Below are 14,287 nucleotides of genomic sequence, written 5' to 3' on the forward strand. Positions count from 1 at the left end.
GTGTCCCTGCTTCCTAATTGGAGGGTTTGCAGAGCCTCCAATTCTCATTAGCAAAGTAGAGTCTCTTTTGGCTCACCTGGCTTTGATCTCCCAGTAACACAAACTCACAGCCACATGCAAAATACTTTTAGCCCACATCCTTGGCTTATCGCATTCATTCACCATCAACAAAGGAAGCCATGACACCATCAGCCACTGTACACACACAGACCTGTGTTGCACTGCCATGAGGACATAAGTATACATTTTCATCTGACCAGAAATGAAAATGTTTAATTTGCATGCTTCTCATTACCGTAAATGACCTGCTGTCAGGCGGACCCACAAACACCCTCAGTCATAACACACAACCATCACATTCAAGACATCAGAGATCTCGGCATAGATGCAGACACGCAGCACGTACAAAGAAACATGCTAATTTGTCCCCTTCTCAATGTGCTTAAGCCTCTTCATGTAACAATAGAACTACATTACAGCGTCAACGTGTGTGTTTGGATGTCGTCTGTCTCCAGATTCAGATGCTTATCTGGCCGATGCCTCATGTGGGCCTTTCTGAGGGCTTCTCCTTCGTGAACCAGAGGTCTCTATCTCACCTGGCCCGTCGTGCTCATCGTGGAGTCATGCCAAAGTAAACCCAATTGGCGGGTCTGCATGCCAGCCCTGTCTGCAGCAAGGATTGTGCTCCTGCAGCCAGCCTGAGCCCTCCGTCAGCCCCCAGCCAGGCTCATTTTTACAGCCTGATCTGATGAGCGGCGGCTGGTTCCAGTTTGGGTAGACGAGTCCAGCCCGCAAGAGGGGACTAACTGGGCAATTAGACTCACAGACCAATTTAGGGGAACAATAGGGCCACACATTTAACAAGCTCCCCCATACTGGGAGCCCAGTAGGGGTCTGTTGTTGGGCCTAATGGCCGCCCTGTAGACACAGTGTCTGTCTGTGCCGCCTGGCCCAGTCTTAGTTAATGAGAAGGTGAGATGAGACGAATGGATGGGCACCTGTCTGTCAGACACGCTTCACCCAAAGACAAACAGCAGTTTACCGTATCCTGAGGGACACTGAAAGCAGAGAGTGTTACAGGTTCCAAAGTCAGAATATTCCCCACATATTTTAGGATAAATTTCAGGCCAAATCTAAACTAAAAACAATCCAATCAAAATCACATTTTCTGCTACTAACAGGAGACATTAATCATGACCTCAACTATTTTGTGCCTACGGCTTGGCACAAGCGTCTACATTTAAAGCTGGAATCCACACAAAAAATGTGTGGATTTCCATCGTGTAACACGTGTGAAAAGTCGGATGTAGGATCAAACAAACATTCAGAGGACCACCTTTAAGACTGAATTTTCTTTCAGTTCATAGCATCACTGCCGTAGTAATCACTGAGCCACGGTCTACGCGTCTCTCCTCTCCAAAGTCAGCCCTTCAACAGTCAGCAACGAGAAAAGCTACAAAAATCATCCGAGCAGCATCGCCAGAATTCTGCTCTGGTTATTTGCTCCTCCGTCACACGCACAGTCTCTAATGTCTGAGTGGGACAGCAGCATGAACACCTGGGACATTCAAAGACAGAGGTGTGTTTGGGAAGGGGGGGGGGGGGGGGGGTGTCTGACCTGCCTTACAGCAGTAGACTCAGATAAAAGCTGTCTCCTCAAAGCACATAAGAGGCTCATTAACTTAAGAGCCCCCCGCCCCCATCCTACTGGGCTCCAGCAGGACTGACAGCCCTGTGCAGACTGTCAGTAGCACTCAATCGTCACATCCAGTCTCCGGGCTTGTGGGCAGACGCTGCAGCGCCGAGACCAGCAGACAACGCGCCCCCGGAAACCACAGACGTGTGGATCGCTCCCCGGGTCACGCACTCCGCTTCAGGAGGGTCAAACATGAACTTCTGTTAAATGTCCGGCTAAAGCATGACGAAGGGGGGGGGGGGGGCGTATACATGCCATCATGAAAGACGCAGTTCACTAGAATTCAATAATCACAGGACATAATTGTGCAGTGAACACCAGAGTCGGCTTTATTTTTACTCGCAGCATGCAGAAAAATAATGTATCTTTTCAAACACTGAACAAGAAAGCTTTATATGCAAACATTAAACAGAGATAAGCCGAGATAAGGGGGGGGGGTTAAGACAGGTTGACAGAGTGCATTCAGGATCACAACGTCTTATGCAGCCCCTCACGGTTCTGCAACACTGTGGGAGTAAAAAGAAAAGGGGATTAAAGCACGACTGGGAATGTTCCCCCGGGCCTTTATGTTTATTAAATTGGAAATTGCTTCTACTTTACATTGAAATGACCAACCAAATATGACATTTCACGTTTACATGGCAGTAATACCGTTCTAATTGATTCATGATGTTTCCAAACACGATCAGTTGGCTTAAGCAGGTCTCTACTAGAGAACCAGATGTTAAAAGGAAAGTTAAAAGTACAACTGTTGTATCAGATTACATTTCATTCTATAACTAAATAAAGCAGCTGGTGGCTGTAAATATCCTTCATGAATATGGATGACCAGTTGACGTACATCTCAGAGTCTCGTAGGGAGGGAGGGGGGTCACAGCCCAGATACGCCCCGTTGATGAAACAGTAGTGCAGGAGAGCCCTGAAGCAGAGATCCTGGAAAAGAAACAAAAAAGGATGTGAAGTAAACAATTCTAATAAACGATAGTAAAAAGCATGGACAGAAAGGGTTTCGTCACTCACCCGGATGAGGATGTGGGGGTTTCCAACAATCAGGAGCAGGGCTTTGGGGCGAGTGATGGCCACGTTGAAGCGTTTGGGGTTGGCCAGAAAGCCGAGCACACTCTGTAAATTGTCACTCTGCACCGATTCATTAGAGCGCACCTATCATGAAGAAATGAAGTTAACGAGATGCATTTATTCTTAAATGGAGGACACCTTCCAACATCATCCAAATGATTATTATTGCAATAGTCCACCATCCATCACTCAACCTAAATATGTTTGCTCCAGTTCGATGAGACTTTTGGGGGGTGAAGATGAACAGGCTGCTAAACAAAGTTGGGCTTAAAGGTGGAATATTCACTCCGGCCCATCAATGGGGCAGACGTGCCACTCCACCAGAAATGCAAAGCGGGGTGCAGATTGGAGAGATAATTACTTTTAAACATCAAGAGTTCCACGAGGCAAATGTTTTAGGTGTGGTGCAGTCCACCAAGAAGAGAATATACCACGATGCAAACTAGTTCTACCAAAAGCTTAGAAGTTAACTACGACCCCTCACGTACATATTTATACAAAAGGAATGCTTTTTTTTTTTTTTTTTTTTTTAAATTGATTTCTCATGGAGACATTATTTAGATCTGAAACGTAACATTAGATTGAACGTTTAGCTTGAATATCATTTTGTTTGTACAAGGACAACGAATAGAAGTCATCGGAGCCTCGTCGGTCATCAGACAAGTGAATATTAAACCGCAAGGCGCTTTTTTCACGTTAGTTGAATTCCAGCTAAATTTAGAAACAAATGGATAACATTTTTTGTTTTATTTGAAACCCGACTGAATGTTTTACTAATATCAATCCAAAGTACAATGATCGGGTTCTTTATAAACTGCAACACCTACATGGCAATAGTTGGCTGAACGTCTCACTCTAAGACCACCGCACCGACCGACCACAAGGTGGCGCCAACAACTGTAAAAGCAGGGTGGATGACTTGAAACAACCCTGATGTCACACTATTAATAGTGACACAGCCTGCAAAATCCATCACCTCTACATCGAGTCGTCTGGACGGAGCGAAGACATTTAGCAAAGAGCCCTCGTCTGATGCTAGGAACAGCCATTATTTAATCCTACTGTAGACATGATGATGACGAGGAACTCTTGTCCTTGGAACTCCTCCACGGAGCCCACTTTGACGTCAGACAGGCCCACCTTACCCAGCAGCACTCGGATCTTCTCACACTGGAGGATAACAAAGAAACGAGGATACGGCTGGGTTACAATATACTGTCCCTAAGTTATATGAAATGACACATAAACTAAGATGAGAGGGATGACATCCATGATTCAAGACACGCATTGTGTGGAATGAAGCGTGCAGTCGTACTTGTTTCTTGTAGGGGGCGATGATGCCGATGTCAGAGGCAGCCACCGGTTTGTAGAGCTTCTTGGCCAGCTGGCAGCAGTAGATCATGACCTGTACAGCCTCCACTGGGTTGAACCACGATGGGTTGTTACCTTCCCTCATTTCTGTGCCCTAGGGGAACAGCAACATCCAGATCAGACGCGGGAGCGGAATTTGTCAGTGACTCCTCGTAGATCTCCTCACCCTGACTCCGTGGAAGAGGAGTGGGAAGCCTTTTTTGGGCAAGGTTTTCCACTTGCAGAGAGTCTCTACTTCGGCCTTTGGTGCTTTGAAACACAGTTCGTCTTTGTAGAAGAGCTTAGAGGGCAGCGTGATTAAGGCCTTGTGAGAACGGTAATTGTAGATCAGCTTAGTAACCTGTGAAAGAAAAAGTTGTATTTATTTTTATGTACACAGTTCCCTTTTCATCTTGATACACTGGCATCAACAATGGCACAAAATATATAAAGACAGGCAATGTAGCACAACAGCTGGTTAACAAATGAACTATTTATATCATATTCATGTAAATGAGAAACCTGCTATCAAAAGAACCTCCTCAAGTTGCTAAAACCAATACAAAATGCTTGCAGTGCACCAACCAGCATGGGGTTGTATCCCCAGTCATGTCTGGCGAACAGCGGGTTGGCCATCAGCCTCTCCAGCATCGACACTCCGAGGCCGTAGGCAGCGGCCAGCTTGGACTTTATTATTGGACCCAACTGACAGGGGTCCCCAGCCAACACGATCTGAGCAGGCCAGGGAAGAAAAGTCACCATCAAAGAGGCTCACCCAGGTTTTCACCAACCAATTAAGTTCATTTTCAACCAAATTATGCTAAAAAAAAAAAATACATATTTTTCTTTTTCTCCCCCAGACCTGTCCATCTATCTCTGATAGAAAACTCATGGGGATCAAGGACTCTGGCTCTGTGGCTTGGCCGGCTTCATCCAGGAACACGTGGGAAAAATGTCCCACTCTGAGGAAAAGAATCCACAGTTAATAACCTGAGATACTAAGAAGGAAGACGGGGTGTACAACGATCCGTAGGCAGCCCAGGCCTTACTGTAGTCCTATATTATGGAACATGCCGGCACTGGAGCAGGTGCTGACCACAATCCTGTGAAAAGAGGCATGGCGGATGTCCTCTCCTGCCTTGGAATACTGTCTTAGCACTTCAGGGATGGACTAAAAGAAGAAAAAGAAAATTGAAATAACATTGTGATAAAGCAATGTACTATTAAAAAAGGTAAAAACAGACAGGAGCCCGTTTTCACTCAATTAATCAAAGGGAACTAGTGAGATCTGCGTATGGTCCCTTTGATCATGGGGGTTAAATGAGGTGTCTGCACAGAGAAGTACCTCTTCCTGCCTGCGGGAGGCGTTGACACGGGCCAAACTCGCAGCATGCAGGAAACCACTGCCATGGAGGCGGATGCAGATGAGGTCAGCAGCACTGTTGGAAGGGGTACAGACAAGTACGCGACTGCTGGGCAGAAAGTGGTAAACCTGGAAGTGAAACAAACAAAAGGACCCGACGCGGCGTCATCTTGAGCGGCACGTGACAAAATGATGACGCAGATTCTGCCCTCAGTACCTGCAGTATGGCCTCTATGAGCGTGATGGTCTTTCCGGTGCCCGGAGGTCCAAACAGCACATACGGAAGGGGCCGACACTCCCCGGCCAGGATCCTCTTCACCGCCTCTCTCTGAGGGGGGTTCAGGACCGGGTTGAAGAAGTGCCCCATGCTGGGGACGGGTTTAGATGGGACACTACCATCTAGAAAAGAGTACACGGGTGGCAGCAAAGTTCTCACTGTTATCCAGTATGAACAGGTCAAAGTTTTTACCAAATAAGAAACCCAATCGTTTACCCTTGGTTTGTGTGGCCTTTGACATCACGTCACCGGAAAGGCTTGAATCTTTTCCATTTGGAATGGGTGGGACCTGTTTGTCCAAAATATAATTAGACTTAAAAGTGTGGAAAATAAATGACAACACATCTGAACAAGTCTGTCCTTCACCTCATTGTCCGGGTCTGGCTCGTCTATCCACTTTGCTGTCCATTGGGAGGTCTTAACAGTCACTCTGCAGGGGAAGAGAACTGCACAACAATGTGAAAATGTTTAAATCGATTAAAAAAAATAAAAAAATATCAAGAGTCAAGTAAAATGCTTTGATTCGCACCACATTGGGTGATTTGCATGTTAACGCCTTTCTTAGAGTTTTACTACAACATATTTATCCAAATGTACACAGATCTTAATATTTAAATTCCTTATATTTCATACGATTTGTACAGTGAAGAGGAAGAATAAGAATTTTTTTTATTCAATTGCTTTTTACATGAGACAAATATTTCATCCATCTCAACATAACACTTGCTATCAAAAACAGTCCAAGACTTTGATCAATTTAAATAAAAACAACTTACTCTCCGAGAAATGTTTTGTGTGTTCAAGTGCGTTGTGACAACGTCTCATTGTCAATCTGGTGATGAGCAGTCACATTAAAACTTTATGAAATACTTTATATTTATGAATGAAATACGACTGCATTCCATTCATGAAATCATAAACTCTTTTTTCCTCACCTGTTATACGGGAACTCAACGTCAAGCGGCTCGCCGAGGTAGCTGCGCTGAAAATCTGAGTGCACTCTCAAACTCACATTTTCATCATTGATCTGAGAGAGAAAAAAAAACAAGAGGTAGAATGTTAATCTTATGTATACATATTAGTTTGAAGGCTTCTTTGAATGTTCTGCATTGTCAGAGTATAAAATACCTCCGTACCTCTGCAACATAACCAACGTACTCCACTACCCTGCCGCCAGTCTGCGGTTTCTTTAATATTATTTGGTCACCTGCAGAGAAAACGTGTCAAAACCGATGCTGCTCAGCAGAATCAGAACACGAACCGCGGCAGTAATTCTACCACGGTAAAGAAAGTCAAGTAAGGCCTCCTACCGATGCAGAGACTTGGTCGCCCTTCGGCCAACCCAAGGACCTCTAGGTGCAGGTAGGTCCCCCCTTTCCCGAGGAGGGCCCCGACGATGGTGAATTCTCTCATTTCCTTCTCTGCATGCAGCTCCTCCAGCCAGAGAAGCACCGAGAAACGCTGACGCATGTTGGATGCCGACAGCACCTGACCAAACAAACAAAAAAAAAAAAAACAGCCTCAGAACCATCCTCTCAATTAGTGTTGCACGGTGTACCGGTACTAGAAAAGGTATCGCGGTACCCATACGTTGAAAACAATACAGTTTTGAATATTTTTATTACCGGTACTTTAAAAAAAAAAAAAAAAAAAGCATGTAATTGGAGCGCACTGACTGTTCCGCTCAGTGTGAGGCTGCCTGCACACATCGACTGCGCAGCTCTCACACACGTGCGAGTTATCAGGGGAGACGCGCCCTCATGTAGCAGACTGCTCACCTATATACAGCCTAACACCATTAGCCTTAGCCTAGCTTAGCTCGGGTGACCACACCCGGATGCATTTTTTAGGTCTGGAAAAGAGGAAATGTCCGGGTATAAGAGGACGTCCGCTTTGTCTTGTGTTGCACTTGCTTGATGTTGAACTGTGTTTGGAAAATTGTTGACTTGCTAGTTTGTCATAAACAAAGTAAGTTTAGCCGCTAGCAGACATCTCGTTAGCAATGTTAGCAAGCTTGTTATAAAACACTAGCATATTGATGCTAGTATTAAGTGCTCTCGAGTCGGCTTCTTTGTAATGTTATAGGGACACTTTTCACTAAACTTGGAGTGAGACGTTGGGGGTGAAGCTACGGCTGACGGGGTGGAAGTTACGCTACGTGCAGAGAATCGGGTTATAGATGCGCCGTTTAGATGAACCAGCGCAGATAGTTGTTTTTTTGCGTAATAAATTGGATGTGTGGCGTGAGTGCGTGTGAAAACATGGAAACACGCGTGTCACACGGGGAAACCGTGAGAGTTGGCACAACACAAGACAAAGCAAGACCGCAAATAAGTTCCTGAATAGTCCAGCAGAAATATATACATGCAAAACAACCTACAATTTCACTCATGTGGGCCGATATGATCAGAATGCACACAAAATTGTACCAAATACACACTTGATGCAATAGGCTACATGCTTGTGGAGCCTGAGGGTGGATCTTCACCTAATCCTTTTTATTTTTAGTTAAGGAAATATGAATGTGAGAAAATCAAACTATGCAAGTAAATAAAGCATTGTTCATCCCACAGACAGTCAAACAGATACCAGGTAAAAAAAAGGAACCTTACAGATGTTTTATTTATTACTATCATAGATAAATATATTCCATTATCCCATTTGTGGTATCGTAAGTATCGGGTACCGTAATATTTTGGCAGGTATAGTATCGAAGTCATAATTTTGGTATCGTGACAACCCTACTCTCAATACCGCATGGTCAGTCACTACAATACCTATTGTGCCAGAAGCCTGACTCTTAATTAGTATGTTGCTGCTCTTTCCTCTTCCCCTTTTACAAATAATTATTACTTTTGGAAGGTTAATCTTTTGTTTCAGTTTATTTTATTGAATTTAATATCTCTCTTATTATATTGTATATAATGTGTATCTTTTTATTCTATTTTCTTCCCTGTACATGCTGCTGTGATACCAACATTTCCCTCTTGAGGGATCAATAAAGTATCTATCTATCTATCTAGATGCATCTCTATCACCTGAACTTCATCATGGGCACGCTCACCTCTCCGAGGCAGGGCTGGACTGCCAGCACGTCGTTCTCTGCCTCCACACAGTCTCTGAGAGCCGTGGGCAGTGGATAGTTCGAAAGGAAGTTTGGCAGCCGCCGCCTGGTTGGTCTACAGGTGAGACAGTCGATATTTAATAAAAGGGACATAAATAATTACGTTTTGCAATTTCCTTGGAAGCGCCCTTCCAGCAAAAACATCATCTTCAATCTACCCATTACGAATTGAGTGCACGCACGCACGAGAGTGCCAAAGAGTGGCTGTGAGGTGGCAGTGGACTCGGCTCTGCAGATACCTTTGAGCGCATTTTGGAGCAGAGACGGTGACCACGTTGGACGGCACCGTTGAGACCAGACGTACATCTCTGGAGCTGTAGGTCACCGAGGGCAGCAGCAGGTTCTCCTCTTTGCTGCCCACTGTGACCTCGAGGCGCCTCCCGATGGTGAAAGAGGAGAAGTGCAGCAACAGCAGCTCAGCACAGCTTCCCAGGATCCTGAGCGATTTGCCACGTGGAATTTAGTTGTGCAAAGAGAAAGGAGCTCCAAAAAGAGCTTTGACATTTGAATAAATAGATACGGCAAGACAGCATGACTGGACACATTTATATATCTGCGTTCATCTTTTAGATTAATTTCTCCTCAGACTGCCTCTGGTATTAATGCTGATGCCACTACGAGAGTTTACTAGAGATCTTACTTTGCTTTGCAGGCCACAACAATAGGCAACCTCTCTCCTGGGGAAATATCCACACCTCTCTCCTGTCTCCTTACACCTGGGATATGGATGGTCTCCTTCGGCCCCTCACCATTTTCTTTGTCTACCTCTTTTGCATCAGCGACTTGTTTTTCTGAAGAGTCGGAGCACTTTTCCGACTTTGAGTAAGATTTGTGCAACGGTTGTTGCTTCGGTCCCTGTGGGGAGTTTTTCACAGTGACCAGAGTGAACTGTTCCTCTGAGTCCCAGCCAGAAAAGTCACAGTACTTCAGCCTGTGAGTCTCTGAACCTTTATTTCTGTTAGGAGAAAAATATCAAAATTATACAATATCATAAATGATACAATACATTGTACTGAGATGCTGGTGGAAAGACATATTTTCTCTCTTGGTCAGATATTCGTAACTAAACACATGGTGACAAGAATTTTTACGGTGGTTGAAAAGTAACAAATTCAAAGAATACAAATTCGGTAACTAGCACGTGCGTTCAGTTTTCCTCTGGATGTGAATATTGGATTTCTTCTTGGTCACTCACTGTATCCAGAGCACCAGCTCTTGTTGGTCCCCGATCATCAGATCCACAAACTGGCCATAGTCTGTTACATCCAGCCCCCCTTTGTTTTCCAAAATGTCCTTAAGTTCCCCCTCTGGAAACTGTGCGGCAGAAACATTCCCACTGCAAAGGGAATTACAAAAAAAAAACACATCAAACTGCTGCAATTTGTAAACTACTCGATGACATTTAAAATAATCATAAGTTGGAGCCCTACAAAAACAGAAGAAAGTCCAATACCTCTGAAGGCAGGGGGCCATGCACAGGGCCCTCCAACAGCACAGGGACTGACTGCTCTCCACCATGACGACGTTGACCAGGTGCCCCGGTAAAGGCTTGTAGTGGGCAGGCAGCAGCAGAGAGTCGAGGCTGAAGAACACGCTGTCCTCCACCACTCCATTTCTACCATAGAGACTGGTCACATGCACCTGGAGACAGCGGATCGCCGCAGAGAGCCGTTACATCGTCCGCCGCAAACTAAAGACACGCGTCTTCAGGCTCTACCTCGACTAAAAGACTAACAAACTGTAGCACTTAAGAGTCATTGGAAGTACAGTAAGTAAGTAAGGAAGACTTTTTTACAAATGAGTGTGTAAAGCAATGAGATTACCCGATTTCTGCGCTGGTACCGTAAAGGCTCCACGGAACGAACCTGGGTGGTCCACTGGGTAGGATTGATACAATATTTTGCTTGGACCCAGTCTCCTTTCATTGGTTCATAACCTGACAATGGAAGAAATTTAAAATCAGCAATCAGTCAAATGCTGGTAAATGTCTGTGTGGCTGGGACTTTTTCTAGCGCTCCCACACAGTCGACTAGACAAACATACATTTTAAATTAAAAATAAATATATGTAGCTTAGAAGTCAGTTGGGACTGAATGGCCACAGTGGCTGTAGACAACAGACTGCAACAACAACCCGATGCAAATCATTAGAAGGGTCGACGAGCTCACCAGTTGCATGCAGTACATTGAGGATCGGTACCTTGCCGAAGACTGCAGCGTGGGAAGTACGTGGTCTGGTTTATGTAGCCGCCGTCTCCGTCAAAGGACGTGACCGTGCCAATGAGAGGCCGCAGCTGCAAGCTGTCAGCTTCTACCGAGGTCCTGTCACCGTCCTCCCAAGCATCTGCAATCTTCTCCACCTGAATGCCACATTTAAATGCTGCACATCGGACACAACTGCCAGCAAGATGGCCCCATTCTCCCGGCTGACTTACTGCAGGTACAGGGGCCAACAATCAAGCACGGGCTCAACTCACCTTGCATGTTTGCTAAAGCCAATACATGTGGCATGTTCTATCCAAACACACAGCTTCATTTACACACGGATAACAGATACATCAAAACGTTATGATCTCAACGGACGCTCACCCTTAAAGCGTTCCACCCGCCGTGGGCTCCATGTTGCACGGCTATGCAGTTCACCAGGTCCCCTTCCTTCAGCGGCGACCCGCACAGCACCTCCCCGCGGGTGAAGCAGACTGCGTGGTCGATCATGCCGTAGTCGAGGCACAGCTGCGTCACCACACCGTCCCGCAGGGTGCGGACGTTCTTCGTGCCTGAACGAGCAAACGAAGCGTGGGACCAAACAAATGACACGGGATTTAATGCGAGTGCTCGGGGTGGCGGCGGTTTATCGCACCGGCGGCGTTCTTTGTGGGAGCGTTTACCTGCCGCGGCGGAGAAAAGGCCTTCTTCGTCCACCTCCACGGTCCTCCACAAGGGAGAAACCAGCTTAGACAGCACGCACCGCACGGCCGTAAGCATGTCTGCCAAGTGGAAGCTGGGGTAACTTCAGTAAAACCAAACCAATTAAGGCGTGCGAACAAATGACAGCGTGAGGCGAGTTCTAAGTGACCTTTCTGTTCTCGACGCGAACATTAGCGACACAGTGTGAAACCATTTCACGTGTAGGGGTGGTGACCTTTTCGGTTACGCCCGAATGTTAAGCACGTGTCGGGAACGAGCGGCGTGAACTGCTTATATACGAGTCTACGGACCAACCTGTGACGGAAAAATGTTTGAGGGAAAAGTTTCAGAATAGTCTGCTGTTTTTTTTCTTTCTTTGTCTTTTCTTACTCGAATGGCTGAACGTTGTAAGCTATTGCACAGGTGTTCCGGTGTGGGGGCTTTTGTTGTGAAGGGGCAGATGGAAGGACAGGAAGTGTCCACACCGGGGTTGTTGTGACAAAGATACAAATAACAGTTGCGGCCGGTTTGGCGCAGAACCGGAGCTCCGGGTTGTTCTGTTTGACACACCAGAACTACACAATGTTTACAGAGGCACTACAATTCCTGTATTTGTAATCATGCCTTAAAACAGCTCGTGTTAGCTTAAATAGTTTGACATTTCGAGACGCCTTTTTGCTTTTTGGAGAACCGGCTGTGAATCCTATTGCTTTACCAGAATTAAAGAATGCGATGCAGTATGAAGAATTCATTGCAAGCTTTCCAGCTAATGAGCATGCATTTGAGACTAGACTCATCGGTTTACCCGGTCTGATTCACCTCTCCTGATGGTGCAGATGGATTCTTTTCTGGCAGATTGTGGAACACGTTAGAGATTTTACATCTGGATGGAAAACATTTATTTTTAGTAACAGCCGCTGCAGACAGCCATTTCATTGACACCTGCTATCCGCCAGTTTATCCTCCCTGTTATTATGCTCTCCTTTTTATAGATGCGGTTTAATGCCACTCAGCATTATTTCAGTGTGCGATCAAGCTTCTTGGCCAGATAGAACCTTTAAATATGGTAGTGTTGTTGCAAAGTTTGATCCCGTCACCATCTTAGAACCATATTTCAAAAGGTTCTCATTTCACATGTTCCTACCAGGGTTATCAAATATGAGGTGGTTTTTTGCCGGAGTCTGACGGTCCATGGATTAATGGATATTGTAGTGCAGGGTTGATAAAAAATAAAAATAAAAAAAACAGTACATGACAGAACATATACATGTGGCGAGGATAGGGTGAAAAGGGGGAATGAAACTAAAGGAAAACCAACAACGCCACTCTGGGAATTTCACCAAGAAATAATCTGGATTGTACAAGGCCCACAGGTAAGTTTACTCGTTTTAGGCAGGAGACGCAGTTCACGGTTTTAGAGAAGAACAGCTTTATTTTAAATACCTTTAAAATCAGTGCAACAGATTCAAATCAAGAAAAGCAATAAACCAATTAGAGGGCTGGAGCTGGATGGGCGGACAACGCTAGAAAGGGTGGGGGGAACCCACCAAATCAAGAAAACTAACTCAAAACCGCCCGACGTAGTGAGGAACCCGCTTCCCAGGACACCGCAAACAAAGGGGTAGGACGCCACCACCCGGCCACCAGCAACTAAAGAAAAAAGACAAAAACAATTTACAAAATTACAATAAAATAACGTCAGGCCAACAATACAAAAGGGACACAGTCCTGGTTAAAACACAGACGTGACAGGATTTTAAAAAGGAACGGATCAGGCGCCCGGTATGAAGCGGGGCTGCCAGGCGTGGCGACCGATATTCGGCACGCCAAGCTGCAGGGAGTCCTGCACAGCGCAGTGTGGTAGGACAACGCTTCCTGTGGGGGACAGAAGGCGGTCAGGAGAACGCCGCGGAGACGAAGCTTCCCTGGAGGTGGAGCGTCAGCGGAGACACAAACTTCACGAGAGACAAAACAGCAGCGACCCCCTCCTGCTGATCGACACAACTCCTACTTACAGAAAAAGTGCAGTTAGTGGTTCAGAGTAAAACTGGTTGCTCGCGTATACATAAACACACACACACACCTGTTCTGGAGGAGGGAGGGGGAGGGAGGGAGGACACTGGCTGTCGCTGGCATTTACCTGTGACCACACTGGGGTTAGCCATCAGACAGCATCCACAACGGCAAGTTGAGAGGGACACTCACCAAGCAAATACGCCACGGGAGCCGCACGCGTCTAGTCGCCCGGAAATGACGCACCTCACAGAAGAGAGGCGGAGGCGTGCCACCTTTAAACCGGCCCACCTAATTGCAGCCACCTGGTGTTAATTGCCAAAAGGGTGGCACCTCCGCACCGCTACATACACTTTATATATGTTTGATCCTGCAGCTTCACTCTAATTTTTAGAGCTTTTTTACATAATCTATTCTGAAACTTCTTTTGACAGACGTACAAAGATGTTAAATCACAAACTTTATGTCCCAACGGTCTTCC

The 14,287-nt window shown here is 45.8% G+C and overlaps 1 protein-coding gene across 2 annotated transcripts; it reads right to left on the reverse strand.

The window, feature by feature from the left end:
* Window positions 1-2,002: 2,002 nt before the first annotated feature.
* On the reverse strand, window positions 2,003-12,281 carry mov10l1 (Mov10 like RNA helicase 1). 2 transcript variants are annotated; one of them, XM_040163821.2, is made up of 26 exons: window positions 11,775-12,281; window positions 11,476-11,663; window positions 11,087-11,246; window positions 10,711-10,823; window positions 10,341-10,528; window positions 10,083-10,223; window positions 9,528-9,842; window positions 9,127-9,324; window positions 8,828-8,942; window positions 7,074-7,251; window positions 6,900-6,970; window positions 6,699-6,790; window positions 6,540-6,595; window positions 6,130-6,209; window positions 5,980-6,052; window positions 5,704-5,885; window positions 5,469-5,615; window positions 5,173-5,294; window positions 4,986-5,085; window positions 4,709-4,855; window positions 4,311-4,484; window positions 4,089-4,238; window positions 3,836-3,943; window positions 2,717-2,857; window positions 2,538-2,629; window positions 2,003-2,202 (listed from the first exon to the last, which is right to left on the reverse strand). In XM_040163821.2, exons 1-26 carry the CDS (start codon window positions 11,869-11,871, stop codon window positions 2,187-2,189), a joined length of 3,444 nt encoding a protein of 1,147 aa, XP_040019755.2. In that variant the 5' UTR covers window positions 11,872-12,281; the 3' UTR covers window positions 2,003-2,186. The 2 variants fall into 2 exon arrangements, 1 of the variants encoding a protein (XP_040019755.2); XR_013451282.1 differs by lacking the exons at window positions 2,003-2,202; window positions 2,538-2,629; window positions 2,717-2,857 and adding an exon at window positions 3,601-3,670 and having other exon boundaries at window positions 3,750-3,943.
* Window positions 12,282-14,287: the final 2,006 nt, after the last annotated feature.

Source organism: Gasterosteus aculeatus, chromosome X (assembly GCF_964276395.1).
Source record: "Gasterosteus aculeatus chromosome X, fGasAcu3.hap1.1, whole genome shotgun sequence".
Taxonomy (NCBI): Eukaryota; Metazoa; Chordata; class Actinopteri; order Perciformes; family Gasterosteidae; genus Gasterosteus; species Gasterosteus aculeatus.